This window comes from Stegostoma tigrinum, unplaced genomic scaffold (genome assembly GCF_030684315.1).
Source record: "Stegostoma tigrinum isolate sSteTig4 unplaced genomic scaffold, sSteTig4.hap1 scaffold_405, whole genome shotgun sequence".
In the NCBI taxonomy this organism is placed as follows: domain Eukaryota; kingdom Metazoa; phylum Chordata; class Chondrichthyes; order Orectolobiformes; family Stegostomatidae; genus Stegostoma; species Stegostoma tigrinum.
Window position 1 is genome coordinate 18,576 of NW_026728333.1, and position 25,749 is coordinate 44,324.

At 46.2% G+C, this 25,749-nt stretch overlaps 1 protein-coding gene across 5 annotated transcripts in view; it reads left to right on the plus strand.

The window, feature by feature from the left end:
- LOC132208461 (uncharacterized) overlaps positions 1–25,749 on the plus strand; it is a 57,183-nt gene that overhangs the window by 13,391 nt on the left and 18,043 nt on the right. For 2 of the 5 annotated variants that reach the window (XM_059644009.1, XM_059644007.1), the window contains exons 2-4: positions 3,044–3,180; positions 11,284–11,552; positions 15,672–18,883. In XM_059644009.1, the coding sequence (XP_059499992.1) occupies positions 3,044–3,180; positions 11,284–11,552; positions 15,672–15,818 (553 nt within the window). In that variant the 3' untranslated portion in view covers positions 15,819–18,883. Of the gene's footprint in view, positions 1–1,354; positions 3,181–4,957; positions 5,117–11,283; positions 11,553–15,671; positions 18,884–25,749 lie in introns of those variants that run through there. The other 3 variants (XR_009444547.1, XR_009444546.1, XM_059644008.1) reach the window with 3 other exon arrangements.

Here is a 25,749-nt window from a genome sequence, read left to right on the forward strand (position 1 = left end):
TGTGGATGAGAGAAGGCCAGTTGACGTAGTGTACGTGGACTTCAGTAAAGCCTTTGATAAGGTTCCACATGGAAGGCTATTGGAGAAAATACGGAGCCATGTGATTGAGGGAGATTTAGCAGTTTGGATTAGAAACTGGCTTTCGGTAAAAAGGCAACCAGTGGTGTTTGATGGAAAATATTCAGCCTGGAGTCCGGTTACTAGTGGAGTGCCTCAAGGATCTGTTTTTGGCCCACTGCTGTTTGTCATTTTTATAAATGACTTGGACGCAGGCATAGGTGGATGGGTTAGTAAGTTTGCAAATGACACTAAAGTCGGTGGAGTGGTGGACAATGTGCAAGAATGTCGCATGTTGCAGGGAGACTTGGATAAAGTGCAAAATTGGGCGGAAAGGTGGCAAATGGAGTTCAATGTGAGGTGATTCGCTTTGGGAGGAATAATAGGAAGGTACAATACTGGGCCAATGGAAAGATTCTTGGTTGTGCGGATGTGCAGAGGGACCTTGGCGTCCATGTACATAGATCTCTGAAAGTTGCCACCCATGTTGATAGTGCTGTGAAGAAGGCATATGGTATGTTAGACTTTATCGGTAGAGGGATTGAGTTCCAGAGCCGTGATGTCATGCTGCAACTGCACAAAACGCTCGTGCGACCTGTTCTGGTCGCTCCATTGCGGGACGAATTCGGAAGCATTGGAAAAGGAGCAGAGGAGATTTACCAGGATGTTGCCTGGTCTGGAGTGAAGGTCTTAGGAGAGAAGGCTGAGCGACTCGAGTCTGTCCTCATTGGAGAGAAGAAGGGTAAGAGGGCCTTTAATAGAAACATACAAGACGATCAGAGAAAGATGAGTCAGGGTGGACGGTGAGAGTCTTTTTCCTAGGATGATGATGTTGGCTTGTACGAGGGGGCTCAGCTACAAATTGAGGGGTGATGGATTGAAGACAGATGTCAGAGGCAGGCTCTTTACCCAGAGAGTGGTAAGGGCGTGGAATGCCCTGCCTGCCAATGCAGTTAACTCAGCCACATTCAGGGCATTTAAACAGTCCTTGGATAAGCATAGAGATGATGATGGGATAGTGTGAGGGAACGGGCTTAGATTAGTTCACAGGTTGGCGCAACATGGAGGGCCGAAGGACCTGTTCTGCACTGTATTTTTCTATGTTCACAGATGACACTAAAATGAGTGAGAGAGTAAAGTCTGAAGAGGACAATGAAAATCTGTGGAAGGATGAAGAAAGTTAAAGTGAATGGACAAGGGTCTAGCAGATGGAGTCCAATGATGGTAGATGTGAGGGTATCCATTTTGGTAGCAATTATTGAAAAATGGAGTCTTGATTAAATGGTGAAAAATTGTAGCATGCTGCTCCGCAGAGTGAGCTGGGCAGCCTTGTGTCTGAATCAGGTAGTTTGCAGATGCGGCTGGTAATTGAGACAGCAAATGGAATAGTGTCCTTCATTGCGAGAGTGATGCAGTTTAAAAATCGGGAGGGTATGCTACAGTTGTATAGGGTGCTGGTGAGGCTTGGTGTGGAGTATTTTGTACAGTTTTAGTCTCCTCACTTGAGAAAGGATGTACTTGCACTGGAGGGGGTGCAAAGGAGGTTCACGAGGTTGATTCCAGAATTAAAAATGTTGCTGTATGAGGAGAGATTGAGTAGACGAGGATTGCAGTCACTGGAATTTAGAAGAATGAGGGGTGATCTAATAGAAACTTTCAAAATTATGAAACAAATGGATCGGAAATTGTTTCCACTGATGGGCGAAATTCCAACTTGGGGGCACAGCCTCAAAATAAGTGTGAACAGATTTAAAACTGAGTTGAGGATGAGCTTCTTCATCCAAAGGGTTGTGAATCTGTGGAATTCTCTGCCCACTGAAACAGTTGAGGTTCCCTTGTTGAATGTTTTGAAAGCCAAAACAGATAGATCTTTGAACAGGAAAGGAATTGAGGGTTCTGGTGAATGGGAGGGTAAGTGGAGCTGAGTCCGCAAAAAAGATCAGCGGAACGAGCTGGAAGAGACAGATGGCCTACTCCTGTTTTATTTCTTATGTCCGTATGTCCTTAGATTGCCATCCTTGTCATTCCTCCTTCCCTGGAATAGGCCAGTTCTGAACTGAAGAGTAGGTCTTTAAATAACTCCCACGTATCAAATGTTGACTTGTTCAATAAAAGCTCCTCCCAATTAATACTGCTCAGCTCCTACCTAACACTGATGTAATTTTCCCTTCCCACAAGGTCCTGATTATCCATGGCTGTCTTAAAATGTAAGGAGATGCAATCGCCCATTTAAGAAGCTCCTGGTTCACTGTTTTTCCCAAGTGGGAATCAGCTACAGGCTTTCTTGTTCCACGATGGGGGAGGAGATGGCCTAGTGGTATTATTGCTGGACTGTTAATTCAGAGACTGAGATAACATTCTGGGGACCTGTGTTCAAATTCCAGCACAGCAGATGGTGGAATTTGAATTCAATCCAAAAGAAAATCATGAATTAAGAATATAATGATGACCATGAATTCATTGCCAAATGTCAGAAAAACTCACCTGGTTCACTGATGTGCTTTAGGGAAGGAAACTGCCACCCTTACATGATCTGGTCTATATGTGACTGCAGACCCACAGCAATATGATTGACTTTGAACTGTCCCCTGGGCAATGAGGGATGGACAATAAACACTGCGTAGCTAGTGATGTCCTCCTCCCATTAACAAATAAATAAAATTGGATTCTACATCTTCCGATCCAAGATCGTTTCTTGCTCTCAGACTAATTTCTTCGCTTACAGTCACTTTCCCTCCTGCCTGTCTTTTTGGAATGTCGTATAGCCCTGCGCACTTACCTCCAGTGTTGATCTCCTTGTAACCATGTCTTTGTAATAGCTATAAAATCATGCCCGTCAACCTAGAAATGTGCTATTAATTTGTTGATTTTGTTCTGAATACAATGAGCACGCAAGCAAAGAGCCATGAATTTAGCTTTATCACTTGATTTCACCTCTTGACACTATTTACAGCTGTTTTCTGTTTGTACATGCTGTCTTTTCCAGTACCACGCTGAGTATTGTTATCCCGATAGTTCTTTCGTATCAGTCCGTGTGTATTCCTGGGCGAATGTGCTCGTGTGGTCTCAGGAGTTGCGGAGGTCACGGCTCTGGGACAGCCGTTTCATTGCCCGATGCTGCAGGTAAGAAGAGAAGAAAATCTCTTGCTCTGAGCTCTGCAAACCTGGGCAATGTCAAAAGGGAAACAAGGTCAAAAGAATTGCAACAAGAATCTCAAAATTAACTGCTGAATTCATATCAACATTACGGGGATCGCCCAACTTAGTGGCCACAACATCCCACTTTCTATTCTTCACAAACAATCCAAAGGCTGAAGTATCCGTATCCCTCTTACCTTTTATGGTTTTTGAGCTGATTTCTTGTTTCTAACTTGTGCATATTTGTGGTGCCTTATGACTTCTTGCATTGAGCAATTGATAAACTCACTCTCTCAGGAGTTCAGGAGAAGCTAGTTTTATAGAATCCCCAGTGTGGAAACAGGCCACTCAGCTCAACAAGCCCACAGCAACCCTCCAAAGAGCATCCCACCTAGACCCATCCTCATTCCCCTACTCTATCCCTGTCAGCCTGCATTTCCCATGGCGAATGTACCGAACCTAGACATCCGTGGGCACTGTGGGTAATTCAGCATTGCCAATCCACCTAACCTGCACATCTCTGGACTGTGAGAGGAAACCAGAGCACCCAGCAGAAACACACACAGACAAGGGGAGAATGTGCACACTCCACACAGACAGTCATCCGAGGCTGGAATGGAACTCAGGTCCCTGGTGCAGTGAGGTAGCAGTACTAAGTACTGAGTCACCGTGTCACCCTGAGTTATCTTGACTCCTCCTGAAACATAGGAAGGTATCTACAAGACAAAGATCCTTTTTCATCAGCTTAATTCATACCAACTGAGGTGGATCTAGTTGGGTGTGTAAAGAAGGGGAGTCTTTCACGAGGGAACTGAACAATTTGGGAGACTCGGTCACCGAGGGAGCCTGACCCGAAGACTGGTCAAAACAATAATGATTCGATATGAATTAGTTGGAATGCAGCTGTTAACAGTAATCCTCCATCCCTATGTGGGAGCGAGATTTAACATTCAAAATCAAAACTGAAACTCTTGAACAAGGTAGTTCAAAACAGCCAGTTCTCTGATTGAGGTTGTGGACTTGCTCGCCGAGCTGGCTTCTTCTCATTCAGACGTTTCGTCACCATGATCGGTGACATCATCAGTACAGCCTCCAATGAAACGATGTTATTCTACTCTGTCTGGAATTGACACTGTCCAGTCTGTTACCATGAGTACTGTCATTTCCGGTTTTGATCTGTATGGGCTTGTATGTGGGGGTCCAATTGTATCTGTTGGTTGGTTGCATTATGGGTGGAGAATCACGCCTCTCAGAGGACACTGCGACAAGGTAACCGTAGTAGCCCAAGCCAAGCATAGACATGCACAGGAATTCCGAGAGGCATGGTTCTGCACCCGTTCTCCAGCCTCACATTCTTGGTCTCTTCAGTCTGAATATGATCACTCAACCATATCCTTGATGACAAACAATAGAGTCTTACTTCCCAAAATCTAGAAACAGGACTGTCCAGACAGATCCATTTGTTCTAATGATATCATCTTCTGCTGGAGGGATTCCGAAATGTCTGCATTCTTCCTCAACTGAGCATTCCTTGCATTCGTGGTTGACAGAGCTGTCAGCCATGTCCATTGTGCTGCAGGGTTCCCAAGCGGAATATGAGTTGCTGTTCCTGCAACTTTGGGGTGGCATCATTTGTGGCACTGCAGGAGGCCCATGTTCAGTTTGGTTATGACTTTTGAGGAACGGATGGTCCCTTTGAGATTGAAATTGGAGAAAGATTTCAGGATTTTTTCATGTTCTTGTCTTTCTGTTATGCCCCTAGGAAAAAAGCAATGAAAGTGCCGTTAATTTTTTGCATGGCGAGCTGCTGCATACTAACCGGTCTCACACCATTACCAACACCTTGCCCTTGTGAAGGCAGATATGGATAAGGTTCTCAAAGCTGATAGAAAATTGAAACCACTCTAATCCTGTGACGATGGTAAGTTTCCCTTCTTTAAAAAAAAATGCTTGCAGCTGAATTCGCATAATATAGAGCACAGTGGCTCTGGTTAACACCACTGTCTCAATTCCACCCTTTGATGACTTTCTGTGTGGAGTTTGCACATTCTCCATGTGCCTGCATGGGTTTTCTCCGGGTGCTCGAGTTTGCTCCCACAGTCAAAAGATGTGCAAGGTTTGTGGATTGGCCGTGCTAAATTTCCCAAGGTGTTCAGTGACGTGTAGGTTAGGTGAGTTATAGGTGGATGGGTCTGGGTGGGATGCTGTGAGGGGCAGTGTGGACATGTTGGGCTGACCGACCTGTTTCCACACTGTAAGGATTCTCTGATTAATGATTCCATGATTTTCCTGAGCGCAAAGGTACAATATTGACTCGTCATATTTGTCTCACCTCTTTACACATTGACAAGAAAGCTTTAATGTCAGTTTCTATGCATTTGCAACTTGTCTGCTGTCTCTGACAAGGCTGACTATATCTCCTTCTTAATGCACATCTCCTGTCCCCTAACACTGAGAGGTGACACTTGCTTTTCATTTAGTACAACCAATCAAACAATAGCCTCCATATTACATCCAGCGGCTTCTCTTAACACACTGTTCTTTTTTTCCTCCAGGTATTGACCACTCATCATTTCTAATTCCTCATCTCATCTCTCTCTCATGCGCGCTCTCTCTCTCATGCGCTCTCGCTCTCTCGCTCTCTCTCTGTCTCTCTCTCTGTCTCTCTCTCTGTCTCTCTCTGTCTCTCTCTGTCTCTGTCTGTCTCTGTCTGTCTCTCTCTCTCTCTCTCTCTCTGTCTTTATCTCTCCTCTCCCTGTTCTCCCCCCTCTCCCTGTTCTCCCCCATCACTTCACTCACAGGCACCAACAGAGGCTCACAGTCACACTGTGTTGCACATGCATATTCTGTCCCTCATGCACAAACACACTACACACACACTACCACAAATCTCTCCCTCACACACTTAGGTTTGCAAATTCACTTGCTGTCAAGCTCATTCACACTTACAGACACACTCACTCCCTCACGCATGCTGTAACACTCCCTTCTTGTGCAAACTCCCTTTCACACACTCTCAAGCACAGTCACTGGCACACACATTCTGTCGTGCGCGCACACACACTTTCATGCACTGTCTTTGCACTCTTGAGCACAATCATATGCTCACCTCTCTCTTGAACACAGTCAATTTGATTTGAGTCAGAGATAATGGGAGCTGCAGATGCTGGAGAATCCAAGATAATAAAATGTGAGGCTGGATGAACACAGCAGGCCAAGCAGCATCTCTGATGAAGGGTCTTGGCCCGAAACGTCAGCTTTTGTGCTCCTGAGATGCTGCTTGGCCTGCTGTGTTCATCCAGCCTCACATTTTATTATCTTGATTTGAGTCACATGTGCCCAGGTACAGTGAAAAGTTTTCTTCTGCATGCAGTATAGACAGGTGATATCAAACAAGGCGCATTAGTGAAACGGAACATAGTGACAGCTGCAGAGAAGATGTACAGAGAGCAAGATCAAAATTAGATTTAAGCTTTTCAGTGTCCTATTCAGGTGTCCAATAACAGCGGTGAAGAAGCTGTTCTTGAATCTTTTCACGCATGTATACAAACTTTTTTTACATCTTCCCTTCAGAAAAAGGGAGAAGAGAGTGTAATTGTGGGGTGAGAAGGGCCTTTGATTATGTCAGTTTCTTTCCCGAGGCAGCGGGAAGTAGAGGTGGAATCAACGAATGGAAGGCTGGTTTGCATGATGGACTATGCTGTGTTCATGACTCTGCAGTTTCTTGTGGTCTTAGGAAGAGCTGTTGCCAAACCATGCTGTGACATGCATCCAGATAGGATGCTTTCTCTGGTACATGAATGAAAGTTGACCTTGCGGACACTCCAAATTACCTTAGCCTGCTGGGGAAATAGAGACATTTGGTGTGCTTTTTTGCCCATTGCGACGATCTGGGTGGACCAGGAGAGATTGTTGGTGATCGACACTCTCAACTATCTCCACCTCAGCAACATCTCTCTCACTGTCTGATGCAGGCGCTCACACACTCACATTCTGTCACCTATTGTGTCTGTCTCTCTCTCCCTCTCTCCCTCATCGCCCATCTCTCTCGCGCTCTCTCTCTCTCGCGCTCTCTCTCTCTCGCGCTCTCTCTCTCTCTGTCTCTGTCTCTGTCTCCCTCCCCCACCCCCCCAACCACTCTGGCTTTGTGTGTCTCTCTCTCTCTCTCTCTCTCTTTTTCTCACACACCAACTCATTGCTCAGTATTCCATGGTATCTGAATTGTTGGAAGAATTAACTTAGACTGAGCGTGGATTTTCCCCCAAATTAGTTAGGACAAAGCAGAACCAATTCTGCCTGGAAGAAGAAAGGCAGGAGCCATAATAATTAGGGATTGTTTTGCTAGAGGAACCGTGCTGTGATATGCATCCAGATAGGATGCTTTCTGTGGTACATCAATGAAAGTTGCCCTTGTGGGCACACGGAATTGCCTTAGCCTCCTGGGAAGTAGAGACAACGGTGTGCTTTTTTGCTCATTGCGATGATGTGGATGGACCAGTGAACTAATCTAAGCCCATGCCCCTACACGATCCCATTATCATCCATATGCTTATCCAAGGACTGTTGAAATGCCCCTAATGTGGCTGAGCTAACTGCATTGGCAGGCAGGGGGTTCCACATCCTTACCACTCTCTGAGTAAAGAACCTGCCTCTGATATCTATCTCAAATCTATTATCCCTCACTGTTTAGCTGTGCCCCCTCATACAAGCTGACGTCATCATCCTCGGAAAAAGACCCACACTGTCCACCCTGTCTCATCCACTGATCATCTTGTATGTCTCTATTAAATCCCCTCTGAACCACCTTCTCTCCAATGAGTACAGACCCAAGTCCCTCAGCCTTTCTTCAGAAGACCTTCGCTCGGGACCAAGCAACATCTCCTCTGCACCTTTTCCAATGCTTCCACATCCTTCCTGTAATGGGGCAACCAGAACTGAACGCAATATTCCGAATGAGACCGCACCAGCTTTTTGGACAGTTGCTCCGGATCTCCATCCCACTGCCAATAAAACCTAAAACACCGTAAGCCTTCTTCACAGCACTGTCAACCGGGATGGCAATTTTCAGGGATCGACATCGATGGACACCCTCTGCACAGCAACACTACCAAGAATCTTTCCATTGACCCAATATTCTGCCTTCCTATTATTCATCCCAAAGTGAATCACCTCACATTTATCCGCATTGAACTCCATCTGCCACCTTTCCGCCCAATTCTAACCGATCTACCAATGCCTCCGTCCAAGTCATTTATAAAAATGACAAACAGCAGTGGCCCCAAAACAGATCCTTGAGACAAACCAGTAGTAACCAGACTCCAGGCTGAATATTTTGTATCAACCACCACTGGTTGCCTCCTTAGCCAAAGCCAGTTTCTAATCCAACCTGCTAAATCTCCCTCAATCCCATGTCTCCATGTTTTCTCCAATAGCCTACCATGTGGAACCTTATCGAAGGCTTTACTGAAGTCCGTGTCCACCACGTCAACTGCCCGACCCTCATCCACGTGCTTGGTCACCTTCCAAAATTACTCAATGAGGCTTGTGAGACACGACCTGCCCTTGACAAATCCATGTCGACTATCTCCCATCAAATTGGTGCTTGTTCGATGATTATAAATCCTATCTCTTATAATCCTTTCCAAAACTTTTCCTGCAACAGACGGAAGGCTCACTGGGTTTATAATTACCTGGGTCATCTCTACTGCCCTCTTTGAACAAGGGCACAACATTTGCAACCTTCCAGCCTTCTGGTACTAAACCTGTAGACAATGAGGATTCAAAGATCAAGGCCAAAGGCGCCGCCACCTCCTCCGTAGCCTCCCAGAGAATCTGAAAGTTTCGAAGGATGCTGCGTTGTATCCGGAGGTTGGTGGGGTGGTACGTTAGGACGAGGGAGACTTTGTTTTGGTTGTTGTTGCGGGGTGGGGTGAGAGGGATTTGTTGCAGGAAATGCTGGAGACACGGTCGAGGGCGTTATCAACCACAGAGCGGGGCAAGTTGTGGTCTTTGAAAAATGAGGACATCTGAGATATACTGGAATAGAATACCTCATCCTGGGAGTGCAGATGCAGAGGCAAAGGAATGGGGAATAGGGGATGAATTGTTGCAGGAATATGGTGGGAGGAGGTGTAATCTTGGTCGCTGTGGGAATTGGTGGAGTTGAAATGGATATTTGTTTCTCAGTGGTTGGAAATAGAGTGGTCCAGGTAGGAGAGAGAGGTATCAGAGATTGTCCAGGTTAACTTCAAGTTCGGGAGGAAGGTGTTGGTGAAGTGGATGAACTGTTCGAGCCCGTTGTGGGAACACGAGGCGGTGCCGATACAGTCATCAATGTAACGGAGGAAGAGGTGGGGTTGAGGGCCAATGTAGGTACGGAAGAGGGAGCGTTCCATGTAACCTGCAAAGAGGCAGGCATAGCTTGGGCCCATTTGGCTACCCTGGCCACCCTCTTTGTCTGTAGGAAGTGGGAGGAATTGAAAGAGAAACTGTTGAGGGTTGTTCAAGGACCGGAACTTCCCCCTCCTCAGTGGTCAAAAACGCCCTCGACCGTGTCACCCGCGTTTCCCACAACTCATCCCTCACACCCGCACCCCATAATAACTACCAAAACAGTGTCCTCCTCGCCCTCACGTACCACCCCACCAACATCCGGATTCAATGCGTCGTCCTCCGACCCTTCTGCCATCCGCAATCTGACCCCACCACCAAAGACATGTTTCCCACCACCCTTAGGTGACCCCCTTATCCGCTCCACACTCCCCTCTAGCACTCCCGACACCCAGCACTTTTCCCTGCATATCCATAAATGTTGTCATCACAACGTTTAAAATTCACTGGTCCCGATACCTCCCCCCCCCATCTCACCCCCATCCCAGCCCCCAGGAAGAATTTCCTCATCAAACAGATGTTTACCTGCACATCTGCTAATGTGGTAGACTGTATCCACTGTTGCCATTGTGGCCCCCTCGACATCGGGGAAACCAAACAGAGGTTTGGGGACCGCTTCACCTGTGCTCAGTTTGCACGAAAGAACTGCACCTCCCAGTTGCGAACTGTTTCGACTCTCCCTACCAATCCTCAGGTAACATGTCCATCCTGGGCCTCCTGCAGTGCCACAACGATGCCACCTGAAGGTTGCAGGAGCAGCACCTCATATTGCGCTTGGGAACCCTGCACTCCATGGTATCAATGTGGACTTCACAAGCTTCAAAATCACCCCTCCCCCTCCCGCATCCCAAAACCAGCCCACCTATCCCATCCTGCCACCTCAAACCCCACCCCCATTTCCTACCTCCTCACCTCTTCCCGCCCCGGAGACCTGTTCGTCCTCCCCGGACTGACCTATCCCCTCCCTACCTCCCCACCTACACTCACCTCTGCTGGCTCTATCCCCACCTCTTTAACTTGTCTGTTTCCTCTCCACCTATCTTCTCCTCTAACCATCTTTGATCCGCCTCCCCCTCTCTCGCTATTTATTTCAGAACTCTCTCCCCCTCCCCCTTTTCTGATGAAAGGTCTCAGCCCAACATGTCAGCTTTTGTGCTCCTCAGATGCTGCTTGGCCTGCTGTGTTCATCCAGCTGCACACTTTGTTATCTCTACATCTCTTAACAACCTCATTAAGTGAGTTCTAGAGCGAACTATGCAGGCTAGACTTTGGGTTTATCATTCTAACTTGCCAGTCCTGAAAGATGAAAGTTGGTTTGTGTTGGATGTTTGTCTCATAGCTGTGAAAGATATCCTGAAAGGATTTTTCAAATCTTTTGTTGAGAATTGTACCCAATTAGTCACTAATCCTTTTCCTTCTTTAAAGTTTCCTTGGTAGTGACAAATTTCAAATATCTGCAGAATTTTATTTGGCTTTGTATTGGTTGTCTGTGATTCTCTGTTAATGGCTCCGCGACCTGCCAGCTAATTACAGAATTTATCATTGATGTGCCTGTACCAAAATCTTTCGTCTTATACTATATATCCCAATTTCAGGAGAAAGTCCATAGAAACCTTTTAAAGGAAAGGGGATTAGAAAGAAAATCTATCGATCAAAATCATGAATAGTTGATAAATTATTTGCATTCCATATTTCCAGAACCTGCCCCGGAAGAGAGAGCCCAGAGAATTGCCAAAGCTGTCCGCAAACAGTCAATAGAAGTGAAGGAAAATTGGGAACAACTGAAAATCCATGCGAGCAACTGGCAGAAACAGGTGGAAAAGGCGTTGGAGAAACTTCAAGAACTGCTGAAAGCTCTGGATGATCTTGAGGCTCACGTGATAACAGCTGAGGGGGTCCACACTGATTGGCAACCTGTGAGTGACCTGCTTATTGACTCATTGCAGGATCACATTGATAAAACCACAGTAAGTGCAATTACATTACACTTCAGTTATGAACAGATGTAACCACAATGTTGTATCGAGACGATCAGTAATATGAGTACTTCAGTCATATTGATTGAATGGTTGTTAACTTAATTTGCAAATTAAAACTTAGTTGAGCATGCCTTCTGATGATATCACATCGTTAATATTAGTATAGTTGAGGATTCTGTTAGTCAGTGACATCAGCTGAGTTATCTGCTTGTTGCCATGTTATCAGGGTTAAAGGTAAAGTCTCAGCACGCCATTTGGCGACTCCTTAGAGAGAGACAACTGGTTATGATTTAACCTGAAGATCACCATGCCTCAGGCAAGTAGAGGGGTTGAGGCGAAGACCCTTTGTGGTCAGCTCACTGGTGTGGCAATTGAGCCCTCTCTGCAGGGCATCAGTCTGCATCACAAACCAACTGAATTTGAATAGAGTTTAGGATTGGAGAGCAATCCATGCAATTATTTTTTTTTAATGAATGTTTCTCACTGGGACTCTCTCACCGGCAAACTTTTTAAAAGCCAGCTCAGCCATACAGGCGAGATCAGTTCCTGATCTCAGCCGAATTTTTTGACGTGGGGTGGGTCAGCGTTAGGAGTTCATTGATTGGAATGAATTCTCATTAAGTTAGCAAGAGGATACTACACGTGAATAGATCGATGTTTTGAAAAGAGGATGAGATATGAGCAAAAGTTGAATTGATGTGGAAGACCAGCCACAATCATCATCGACGGTGGAGCAAGCTTGAGCGGCCATGCAACATTGTGCTGCCGCTATTTGACTTGTTCTGTGGAAAGGAAGGAAAATGGTCCAAGTGTCAAAAATGCCGAAGACCACATCATTCTACAACCTCAAAATTTGATTGTGTTCAGCATATTATCACTCCTGGTACCCCTAAATCCTGGTCTATCATCTCAGCAGCTCGACTCTGCCCAAAAGCTGGTTACTTGTGACATTTTTGAGGGATCTTCCCAAGTCGGAAAATCATTTTTGTTTTTGTACAATCAGAGTTGGCCAGTGTGGAAGGAGGTCGTTTGGCATATCGTAGCTCTTTGAAATAACTCCCCAATTCGTCCCCCTCTGCTTGGCAATGACTTCAACCACTTATAAAATCTCTTTAATGGAGGGAAACTTTGAAGGCGTCTGATTGGAGTTATAACGATCCCAGAATACAACTGAGCCTTATTAAGTTGTTAGTTCTGATGATCAAGAGCTTGATGAAAGAGGATTGTTTGAAAAAGTGCCTTAAAAGAGGAAATGTACAGAGGCTAAGAGGTGTAGGAAGTTAGCGAGTTTTAAGAGGATTTGTTGCTTGGGTTGAGGTTCTGGATGTGAGTTTGCTCGCTGAAGGTGCAGGAAGTCTCTTCTTGGGTTTGAAGCCGACACAATTAAATGTTTGGCAACTAGGAGTGGGCCGTTTAAAATCAAGAGTGGGCAAGAGGACATAATTAGACGAGTGCAGATATCCTGAAGTATGGTTGGACTGGTGGAGATTACCAAAATAGCGATAGGCATAGCCAAGTAACGATTTGTAAACAAAAATGAGAATTTAATAAAATTACTGTTAATAGTATCAGTCAGGTAGAAAGTACAGAGAATAGGAATTGGTTCAAGTTGAGACTCAGGCAGTGGAGTTTTAGACGACCTCAAGTGTTCAATGGACAAATGTGGGTCTCCATCAGGGAATGCATTGGAATTGTCAGGTCCAGAAGTGAAGTAGTTCCAGGTGAAGGCTTCACTGCGAATGAGCCGAGACAAAAGACAGGTAGGCAGGATTGAAAAGATGTAAAGAGACAGCTTTAGGGATTGCATGAATGTGTGGTCGGACGTTCATCATGGGATAAACAAGATGCCAAGGTTGTGCTGAGACAAGTGTAATATTACATTGTTGCCAAGGCGGAGTAATGCAATCAGTAGGTCGTGAATAGAGATTGGTGTGGGGACCACAAAGTGGTCTTCCCAGTTTTAAATTGTTATCTCTACATAGTTGCGCAACTTTATGTTCTGTTCAAAAGGCATTACTGACGAGGAAACAGAAGTTAGCCATTTGTTTACTTGTCAATATATCTTGATTTTTCCACCATGTTCTCCAATTATTGACACAACATGTGCAGTGTACGAAGTGAACCGTTCAAACCTTAAAAGGAGATGTTAAAATTGTGGAATATAAAGTTAAATTTATTTTATTGAAAATTTAAATAAATTACATGAAGGTTTGACCAAGACTGCAAGGAATTAGATGGAACACCAGATGAATAAAACAAGCAGTAGTAAGGTGGTACTAGCTGGATGTTCCTGAAGAAAGAGAACGCAGCCAACCTTTCTTCCATCAGGGGGATGAATTGTGTGGTGTCAGACACAGTCGATGAAATCATTCCTTCTGTCTTTACTGTCTGACTAGACTATGGTTGTAATATTTCCTTTTTTAAGCGCTCAAGGTTAGACATACTTCACTTGACATGCTCATTTTATAAATTTTAAGAAGTTGACCTTTTGTCAAGTCACGATAGGATTGAAAACACATTCTAGAACTGTTTGAAGTCAGAAGTCACATGACACCAGCTTGTCGTCCAACAGGTTCATTTGAAATCACACAAGCGTTTGGAGTGCAGCCCCTTCATCAGGTGCAGTTAGTGAGGTGACCACAGAGAGACACAGCTTATCAGCAGAGAGATCAAAAGATCATAGAATTGGCGTGAGTGGAGTGTCAGATAATAACTCTATACAGGTGACCAAGCGTGTCAGAGGCAAGTAAAGCGTTTATAAAGTCAATGTCAGTGCTGTGTTGTCATGATAATCAGGCAGCGCAACAGGAATGTACAAAAGGTGACATCTCAGGTCAGACTCTGACTTGTAGTTTAGAGGCTTGTGTTCAGAATCTGTCTTAGAGTTTTAACCTTTATTTCAAAAGCAAGAATTTATAAGATACCACACTGACTGTAACTACAAGTTGTGTGTTTCTTCAACAAAATATCTGCAAACAAACAAACATCCTGGATGAAGACTTATTATCTGACACTCCACTCACACCAGTTGCATGATGTTTTGATCTGTCTGCTTATCAATTGTGTGTCTGTGTGTTTTCCTCCCTGACCGCACCTGATGAAGGGACTGCACTCCGAAAGCTTGTATGATTTCAAATAAACCTGTCAGATTATAACCTGATGTCATGTGAGCTCTGACTTGGTCCATCCTAGTCCAACACCAGCACCTCCACATCATAACTGTTTGGAACCAAGTCAGCGCAACAGGTATATGTCGAACATTTGACTTCGGAAGAATGCCGAGTGCTGAAAAATTCATTAATAACAAAGGATTTCTTCATGGTGCCATCTATCGTAACATGCTGCGTCTCACAGTCACAATGAAAGGATGGCCACTTCAATTTAGCAGGGCCAAGAACAGTTATGGACATTTTTAGCATGGGAGGAGGCCATTCAACCTATTTTAACTGTCCCAGCTCTCTCCCACCGCAACAAAATTAATCCTTCTCTCGAACTCATTCCACATATTTCACAGAATTGAAATATATAGGCACATACTTAAGAGATTTTAACATCAAGTGAGCAGTTCTCGCACTTCACCTTGTCACTAAAAATGGAAAACGTGACTTACAAGGAGTGGGTCTTTATTTTGTTCTGTTTGGATGATGAAGCAGATGCAAGTCAAAGTGCTGGAACTGGCGTCTTGAACTTAGCAACTGTTCAACGTGTATAAAATGAATTCTGTGCGCATCTACAAAAAGCAGTTTTATGGAAGGAAAAGGTACCAAAGAAGATTTGGTGTATTGTGCTTGATGCTATTATACTCCAACCTGTGAAAACAGAACTCTACGACTGTGAGTGTTGAGTTCTGAGAGGGTGCTATCTTGTTTGAATGTACATTGCTAAGCCTAGGCCTATTTTTCCAACAGCAAAATTGGTAATCCAGCAAGAAATGGATATTTCTCACATTTGTTGGCTGTAAGTGTCTGTTTAAAGTTTGAGTACAGTTTCCTTATATACAGGTGCTTAACCTGCTTTTACAGTTGGAACATTTGTTGTGCCAATGAAAATTTTTTGAATAGTTTCACCTCCAGTTTTCCTCTTTATACGTATTTGGTATTTTTTCAGGGTAAGGACTATCTGCAAAATCTGAGATTGGGTTTTGAAAGACAGCAGCCTTTGTTTTGGAGAGATAATTGGAACTGCAGATGCTGGAGAATGCGAGATAACAACGTGTGGAGCTGGATGAAGACAGCAGGCCAATCAGCATCTTAGGAGCACAAAAGCTGACGTTTCGGGCCGAGAACCACCTTCAGAAAATGGGGAGGGGGTGCGGGTTCTGAAATAAATACGGAGAGAGGGGGAGGCGGATGGAAGATGGATGGAGGAGAAGATAGGTGGAGAGGAGAGTATGGGTACGGAGGCAGGGAGGGGATAGGTCAGTCTGGGGAGGCCGGACAGGTCAAGGGAGCGGGATGAGGGGAAATAGGGGTGCGGCATGAGGTGGGAGGGGGGATGGGTGAGAGGAAGAATAGGTTTGGGAGGCGGGGACGAGCTGGGCTGGTTTTGGGATGCAGTGGCAGGACAGGAGATTTGGAAGCTTGTGAAATCCACATTGATACCATTGGGCTGCAGGGTTCCCAAGCAGAATATGAGTTGCTGTTCCTGCAACCTTCGGGTGGCGTTATTATGGCACTGCAGGAGGCCCAGGTTGGACATGTCCTCTCGGGAATGGGAGGGGGAGTTGAAATGGTTCGTGATGGCAAGTGCAGTTGTTTACTGCAAACTGAGCGTAGGTGTTCTGAAAAGCGGTCCCCAAGCCTCTGCATCGTTTCCCCAATGTAGAGGAAGCCACAACGGGGACAGCGGATGTTTTGGATATTTCTTAAGCATTGATTTTCATTCAGAGTTGGTTGGATTTTGCTGAAGCAATAGACATAACTCACTATGACGTAGACAATGTCAGAGTTAATGTTTCGCGTCCTGTGACCCTTCCTCAGATCTCACTCTTCACTGATGCTGCCAGACCTGCTGAGCTTTTCCAGCAACTTCTGCTTTTCTTGCTGATTTACAGTGTCCACAGTTCTTTTGTTTTTTACGACACAGACAAAACTTGATCTCTGCAGGAAGCATGATGCTGCATTCTCCAACTTCCCTGCCTTTTTGTCAAATGATATTGTCTTTTTAGGACAGAAGTGGCTTTTTTGTGTTTGTTTTAACTTCCGCACATACTTTCTATGCAGGTTAAAAGTCTACACCTTTTCAGTTCTCTGCTGCATAATGAAGACTTGGAACAATTTTTTTTAGAAAGTAGAAAATCAGTGTGGTTTGTTTTCCAAAATGTGATGTGTAAGTGCAACACTTAACAGTGTGTTCATCAAACTATTGTTTCCTTTGATCTTTGTGTTGCAGAAATTTCTAGAATCATTTCATATTTTTTTTTGATATATTTTAGCAGCTTTCCTGGAGCAAGTCTGTTTTCCTTCGGATGAGACGACTTTCAGACATACTCCCTTTATTATGAGATTCCAGTTACTGGATTCCAGTTCCCTCTCCCCATCCCCCTCTCTGATGAAGGGTCTCGGCCCGAAACGTCAGCTTTTGTGCTCCTGAGATGCTGCTTGGCCTGCTGTGTTCATCCAGCCTCCCATTTTATTATCTTGGAATTCTCCAGCATCTGAAGTTCCCATTATCTCTGGTATCAATGTGGACTTGACCAGCTTCAAAATCTCCCCTTCCCCAACTGCATCCCAAAACCAGCCCAGTTCTTCCCCTCCCCCTACTGCATCACAAAACCAGCCCAGCTGTTCCCTTCCCCCGACTGCATCCCAAAACCAGTCCAGCCTGTCTCCGCCTCTCTAACATGTTGTTCCTCTCACCCATCCCTTCCTCCCACCTCAAGCCACACCTCCATTTCCGACCTACCACCTCATCCTGCCTCCTTGACCTGTCCGTCTTCCCTGGACTGAACTATCCCCTCCCTACCTCCTCACCTGTACTCTCCTCTCTACCTATCTTGTTTTCTCTCCATCTTCGGTCCGCATCCCCCCCCTCCCTATTTATTCCAGTTCCCTCTCCCATCCCCCTCTCTGATGAAGGGTCTAGGCCCGAAATGCTGCTTGGCCTGCTGTGTTCATCCAGCTCCACACTTGGTTATCTTGGATTCTCCAGCATCTGCATTTCCCATTATCAGTGGCATTTTCCTCTTGATCAAAGTTTGTGCAAAAGCAACACGATATGGGGGGGCACGGTGGCTCAGCGGTTAGCAGTGCAGCCTCACAGCACTGGGGACCCAGGTTCAATTCCAGCCTCAGGCAACTGTCTGTGTGGAATTTGCACCTTGTCCCTGTGTCTGCGTGGGTTTCCTCCAGGTGCTCCGGTCTCCTCCCACAGTCCAAAGATGTGCACGCTAGGTGGATTGGCCATGCTAAATTGCCCGTAGTGTTCAGGGGCATGGGTCTGGGTGGGATGCTCCAAGGTTTGATGTGCACTTGTTGGGCCAAAGGGCCTGTTTCCACACTGTAGGGAATCTAAACAATCCTGTTCCCACATCTCCATGTTATAACCCTGCTGATCACTGCCCACAGAGATGTTTGATAACAAAAGGATAACAATAATATTCAAACCCAGTGCTGGAGATGTATTTTAAATACACTGAGGCCAGTGTCGATCTCCAAATCAACTTTTATTTACAAATGAACTGTCTTCAACTTTAGCACTGCCTCATTCAGAGATAGTTGCCAGGGTGTCAGCATCTCTGACCCTCACTTCTTATCTGTCAGCCAGGGCTCCCTGATTTGGGCTGTTAATATGGAACAATCAGGCAACTCATATTCTGTGAGGTTCAACTGGCCGACCTGGTCACAATCCAGTGCGGTGTGTTCATCGAAAATCAAACGTACTAGAAAGATACCATTCCATACCAGTGTAAAGGAAGGCATGAGGCTAAACTGGGGAGGGAAGGGAACTGCTTATTGGGGGTGGCCCAGAGAGTGGAAGAAAATCGAATGGGAAGAAGACCATTTGAGACTGAGGGAGAGAGATGTAATTGCCTGAATGAGGCATTCCAATTGCGAAATGGATTTTTGTGTGTACACCATGTTCAGTTTCCCCGATCTTAATCTGTACTCCTCTTTAAATCATTAGTATCTGAAATTTGTGTATCATTTCCAAATGCTCTGTCTCTAATGTTATGCTGTTGGAATTGGTTGAACTGCAGAGATATCATTTATTTGCACAAATGTGTTCAGTGAAATGAGTTGCATGCTATATATGTATTATTCTTCCTGATTCTATTGTATGCATACAAATTAAAGTTAGTTCCACTTTTGAACAACAAACTGCTTTTAGATGTCTGATGTATCTCATTTGCCTGCCACTTACTCTTGTTGATGAGTTGTGTTTCTGTTTTGTGAAGAAATATGAATGAGCTGGAGCACTAATAGCAATGCCCAATGTGGTGATCTTCCAACATTGCAGCTGGAAGGTGGGGCAGGGAGGGGGATGGGTTTCACAAGAACTATTACAGAGGGAAATGGAGAGACAGGTGATGTATGTGGCAGCACCGAGACAGGGAGGAGAATGAAATGCAGTCTGAAGGGGAATCTGGCTGTAGTTGCAAAGGCACGGGCTGAATGGAAGAGGACAGAAAGGATTCACTCAGAGGAACAGAAGATCAGACTAGACTGACTGTGAAACAGGCAGTAATCATTGGCAAGTTACTGATAGGAGGGTGAATCAATCGGGTTCACTTTAACACTGTTTACAGTTACCGTATAGTTCCTGGGAGATGTGCAGATCAGGCCAGGCTCATAGAGAAACGCTTCCCGGAGTAATTAACATGGAGACCTCACTGTGAAAGAGTGAGGGGTTGGCCGTCCTGCTTCCACTGCTGCTGGTGATGTCCAGGCCAGTCATTCTGGCCAGAGACTTCAGCTGCATCATCGGCACGAATGAACAATATGGAGGGTATGACAGTGAACTAGACTCGACGTCCAGATTTCTGATGGAAACAGTTAAAGTTGCCAAGCTGCATAACATCTTCAGCACCCCTGCAGACTGAGCATAGAGGAGAAACGCCTGGTCATAGCCAGATGGGTCTATACACCCATTGGATAGATTTCCTGTTTGCGCCCACACGTCCTCGATCGTATCCATTGAAGTCAAGCCGGTGTTCTTCTCTGACTACTGCCTCCTGCTGGCTGACTGTCACCTACAGGATGACCAGCGGGCTGGCAAGGGAACATGGAAGCTGAATGTGAAACTGTTGACCCCAGAAAAATCATTAAGAAGCTCAAAAGAGAGCGCACAGGTTGGAGAACGATGAAGACCCTTTTTGCACTTGGTGGGAGGCAGTCAAAGGGAACTCCAAGAAGCTCTTTGTCCTGAAAAGTGTTCAGAAGGTGAGAGAGAGTTGGGCAAAACTGTTCAAACTCCAGAAACCCGTGCAAAACCTACTGTTCCTACAGACAATCGGGTCAATGTCACGGAGGAGCCCCAGGAGGTGTCGAGGCAGCAAGCCCCACTCTCTGCCTTGGAGGCCCCCAAGACAATCTTGCGGTTCAGGTCTGCACTGTGGAGCAAGAGAGAATAACAGGCAGAGACAGATAGCACTGAAACAGACCGTTTGGTCCAACGTGTTCATGCTGACTCGATATCCTAAATAAATGTAGTCCCATTTGCCAGCATTTGGCCCATATCCCTCTAAACTCTTCCTATTCATTTTCCCATCCAGATGGCTTTTAAATGTTGAAATTGTACCAGCTTCCAGTCCTCTCGCTAGCAGCTCATTTCATACATACACCACCCTCTGCATGAAAATAATGTACCTTAAATCCCTTTCAGATCTTTCCCCTGTTACTGTAAACCGATGCCCTCCAGTTATGGACTCTCCCACCCCAGGGAACAGACAATGTCTATAAACCCTATCCATGCCTCTCATGCTGTTCCTAATCTCGATCAGGTCATCTCTCAGCCTTTGATGCTCCAGGGAAAATAGACCCAGTCTATTCAGCCTCGTCCTTTAGCTTTAACCCTCCAACCCAGTCACCATCCTTGTAAATCTTTTCTGAACCCTTTCCGGTTTCACAACATCCTTCCTACAGCAGGGAGACTGGAATTAGATCCAGTATTCCAATGGAGGCCAAATCAGTGTCCTTTAAAGCTGCATGTGACCTAACGAGATGTGTTCACATTCCGTCTTCTTGAAGATGCTAAAGGAGAGCTCTGTGCTCAGCAGCCTGAAGGATGAACATAGCTCGATAAGTTTGTCTCAATCTGACATCCTGAAGCTCAGCAAATCCTTTTAAGCCAGTCCGTATGACACTCTGACCACAGCCAGCTCAATGACACCCAGACATTCCTGTCCTCGATCCTGGGGGTCTTAGACAACACCAAGCAGGAGAGCCTGGACTGACCATGATCTCTGGATGAGCTGGTGAAGGCCTTCGAGTCCTTAGAAAAGAATAAAACTCTGGGAAGTGATGCCTTTCCAGCCGAGCTGTATTCAGGTCTTTGGGAGTTGATTGGCCAGGGCCTGCTGGAGCTGTACGACAGTATGCTTCTGTCAGGTACTATGAGCGAATCCATGAGGAATGGTATCATCACCCTGACCTGCAAGTGGAAGGGAGTGAGGGAGGAAGTTAGAAATCAGCGACCAAGATAATTGGCGAATGTAGCCTACAAAATCCTGTCTCAGTCATGTGTAACTGGGTCAGGTCTGCTCTGCGATTGGTGATTGACCCTGACCAAACCTGTGCTGCAGCGGACAGGACGATCTCTGAGAGCCTCGCGCTCCTCGGGATACGATCACCGGCAGGCAGAACAGAGGGGTGGATACCTGCCTCATCAGCCTGGACCAAGAGAAGGCCTTTGGCAGGATATTGCAGACCAACATGTGGGATGTGCTTTATAAAATGGGCTTTGGGGAGAGAATCTGCAATTGGGCCCGACAGATCGACACCGACATCATTAGCGCAGTCTCAATCTGCGTATGGGAATCACAGAGCTTACCCATCAGATCCAGGGTCTGGCAGGGCTGCCCACTCTATCGAGCCCTTTGCTGAGTCCATCAGTAAGGATGTGAGCCTGAGAAGTGTGATTATTCCAGGTAGAGCGGGCCTGCAGGTCAAAGCGTCCCTGTCCGATAACAATGTCACCAAACTCTGCTCAGCCCCAGTGTCAGTGCGCAGGTTCATGAGCATCTGTGACCCTTTCAAACTGGCCTCGGGAGCCACGATAAATCGAGACAAGAATGAGGCCATGTCCTTTGGGATCTGGCCTGAATGATCCTTCATTCCCTTCACCGTCAGGGCAGATTACCCAAAAGTGCTGGGCACACAGTTCAGAGAGCCTGGGGCGTGCAGAAAGCCTTGGGAGGTGCACATTGTGGGTAAAATCCTGGTCATCAGGTGTGAGGCACTCTCTCTGTTGTTGTGCATGGCACAGTTCTGGCCCATCACCCACACTGCACTGTTTCCCTCATCCGAGCCATCTTCCATTCCTACTGGAAGCCTAAGATAGACCGTGTCTGAAACAACTCCATGTACTAAGCTCTGGCTAAGTGGGGGAAGAACGTACCCAATGTCACCCTCATCCTGATGTCCACCTTGTTGTGCATTAAGCTGTGTGTAGACTCTCAGTACGCAAAGACCAAGTGTCACTATGTACTGAGGTACGACCTGATCCCAGTGTTGCGAACGAAGGGACTGGCCTCTCTGCCACGGAAAGCTCCAAGTATTTGGACCGTTCTATAACATATGTCCTTTGTTGTGAAATTTGCAAAGAAACAAACGTCTGACCGCCAGTCCATCAGGTAGTGGTCAGCACGCAGCATGCTCGAGACCCTGTGGGAAAAGGAGAGGCTGGATCCTGTTGTGTGGTTCCCAGAGCAGACTGACAAAGTCATTTGGTACAATGTCTCATCATCAGAACTTTCCAACAAACAACAAAACATAGATTGACGGGTGGTGAGAATCCTGTCAGATTGTGTATGTGCGCCTTGTTGGCCTGTGGCCTGTTGGCCTGTGCTACAGGAAGTGTGTGGATGAGGCCAGGCTCAATGTTTACCTTCAGCATATAGTTATTGGGAGGTGCACGGATGAGGACAGACTTGCTGTGAGGCTGTTCACAGTCACCGTATAGTAAGTCGGAAGCATGGAGATGAGGCCAGGCCCACTGTGATACTGTTTACAATCACTGTTTAGTTTCTGGGAGGAGTGTAAATAAGGCCATGCTCGGTGTGAGACTGTTTTGCGTCCCTGTATAATTACTGGAGGTGTGTCAATGAGGTGAGGGCAATTGTCAGACCGTTTACAGTCAAGTAGGACTTCCTGTGAGTTGTGCGAATGAGGCCAGGGCCACTGTGAGACCATTTCCAGTCACCGCATCATGACGCGGAAGCGTGTAGATGCTGCCAGGCTCCCTGTCAGTAACCAGGTGGTGTGTCCACGAGGCATAACTGGGATGCACTGAAAGCTTGGGGCATAACTGGGACGATGGGGCTGCTGCTGCCGAGGCACAGTCGGGAAGGACCACTGTCTGAGGTTTTCCTGCTGAAGGTAAATGAGGGTCCATTCAGTTATCGGACCCTCCCCGTGTCTCACATGTATGTAAATATTTTTGTTGTATGTCTAAGAGAGGTCTTTGGTTCATTGGGTGGAGCCAAAGTCCAATGCTTTATTTGTTTATTTGATATGCAGCTGGACAGAACGCAACTGCAGTTGTGACATTGTACATATACAAAGAGATTTCTTGTGAAAAAGGTGTATTTTTCAAATCAGAAATGTGACTGGGAGGAGTGTGGATGAGCCCAGGCTCACTGTGGGTCTGGTTACGGTCACCACATTGTCACTAAGATGTGTGTATATGAGGCATGGCTGGCTGTGAGACTGTGAAAAATCACTAATTAATAAGAGTTTGTTTCTTCAATTATTTGTTGGATGTGTGTGTCACTGACTGGTCCAGCATTTATTGCCCATCCCTAATTGCCCTGGAGATGTTGGTGGTGAGCTGCCTTCTCGAACCGCTGCAGTTCGCCTGCTGTGGGTTGCCCCCACAGTGCCATGAGGGAGGGAATTCCCATCTTTTGAACAGTCGCAGTGAAGGATTCCGGATATATTTCTAAATCAGAATCACGAGTGGCTTGGAGTGGGATTGAAGGAGGTGTTCCCGTGTACTTTATGCCCTTGTCCTTCGAGATGGAAGCTGTCATGGGTTTGGAAGGGACTGCATGAGGAGCTTTGGCGAATTTCTGCCGTGCATCTTGTGGATCGTACACAGTGCTGCTGAGGCCGCTCATCATTGGTGGTGGAGGGAGTGGATGATTGTCGATATCGTGCCAGTCAACTGGGCTGCTTTGTCCTGGATGGAGTCAAGCTTCTTGCATGTTGTTACAGATGCAGCCATCCTGGTAAATCGGGAGCGTTCCATCACAGTCCTGAATTATGCCTTGTAGACAGTGGACACGTTCTGGGGAATCAGGAGGTGGGTTAGTCGCCGCAGCATTCCTCACCTCTGACCTGCTCTTGTAGTCACTGTGTTTATGTGGTGCGTCTGGTTCAGTTTTTGTTCAAAGCTCACCCCCACGACGGTGACAGTGTGGGATGCAGTGAATGTAACAAATTGTTTGTCAAGGGGGGGTTGTCTCTTGTTGGTGACGGTTATTGCCTGGTATTTCTGTGGTGTGAATGTAACTTCCACTTGTCTGACCAAGCCTGGGTATTGCCCAGATCTAGTTGCATTTGGACAAGGACTGCTTTGGGATCTGAGGAATCATGAATGATGCTGAACATTGTGCAATCATCAGGAACATCCCAACTTCTGGCCTTATGATGAACGCAAGTTCATTGATGAAGCAGCTGAAGATGGTTATATCGGACACTGCCCCGAGAAACTCCTGCAGGGATCCCCTGGAGCTAAGATATCTGACCTCCAATAAGATCATTCATTTTTCTGCGTGCCAGGTATGACTCCAGCAAGTGGAGAATTTGTCCCCTTATACCCATTGAGTCCAGTTTTGCTCGGGCTTCTTGATGCCACACTTGGTCAAATGTAGTCTTGTTGTAAAGGGCTGGAGCTCTCACTTCCTCTCTGGAATGCAGCTGTATTGTCCATGTTTGAACCAAGGCTGTAATGAGGTCAGGAGCTGAGCTGCCCTGACAACCCAAACTGGCCGTCGCTGAGCAGGTGCTGCTTGATAACAATGTTGCTGACACCTTGTATCACTTTCCTGATGATTGAGTGCAGCCTGATAGGGCAGTATATGGCCAGGTTGGATTTGTCCTATGTTTGCAATCCAGCACATACGTGGGCAATTTTCCACATTGTCGGGTAGATACCAGTGTTGAAACTGCACTGCAACAGCTTGGCACGGGGAGCGGCACGTTCTGGAGCACAAGTCTTCAGTATTATTGCCAGAATATTGTCAGGGCCTGTGACCTTTGCAGTATCCAGTGTCTCCAAGTGTTTCCTGACATCACGTGGGGTGAATTGAATTTACTGAAGACCGGTATCTGTGATGCTGGCGGAGCCCGAGATGAATCATCCACTTGGCCCTTCTGGCTGAAGATTGCTATGAATACTTCAGCCTTATCTTTTGCACTGATGTGCTGGGCTCTTCCATCATTGAGGATGGGGATATGTGTGGAGTCTTCACGTCCAATCAGTTGTTTAATTGTGCACCACAGTAAATGACGAGATGTGGCAGGACTGCAGAGCTCAGATTTGATCCAGTGATGGTGGGATCACTTTGCTGTGTCTATCACTTGCTGGCTATGCTGTTTGGCGGCTTCACCAGGTTTCTTTATTTATTCATTCACAGGACAAGGGCATCATAGAATAGAATCAGAGAATCCCTACAGTGTTTTGGTATTTCCAGGCGGTCCCGGGAGGGGTGGTGTGTCGGTATTTCCAGGGGGTCTCAGGGAGTGTGTCAAGATTTACAGTGGGTCGCAGGGAGTTTGTCTGTACAGGGGTGTGGGGCTGTGTGTCAGTATTTGGAGGAGCTCCTGGGGAATGTGTCAGTGTTTCGAGGGGACCCTGGAAAATGTGTCATTATATACAGGGAGTCCCAGGGAGTTTCTCAGTACTTATAGCGGGGACAGGGAATGTGTCAATATTTGCAGCTGGTCCCGGGGAATATATCAGTATTTACAAAGGGTCCTGGGGAGTGTGGCAGTATTTTCAGGGGTTCTCTGGGACTTTGCCA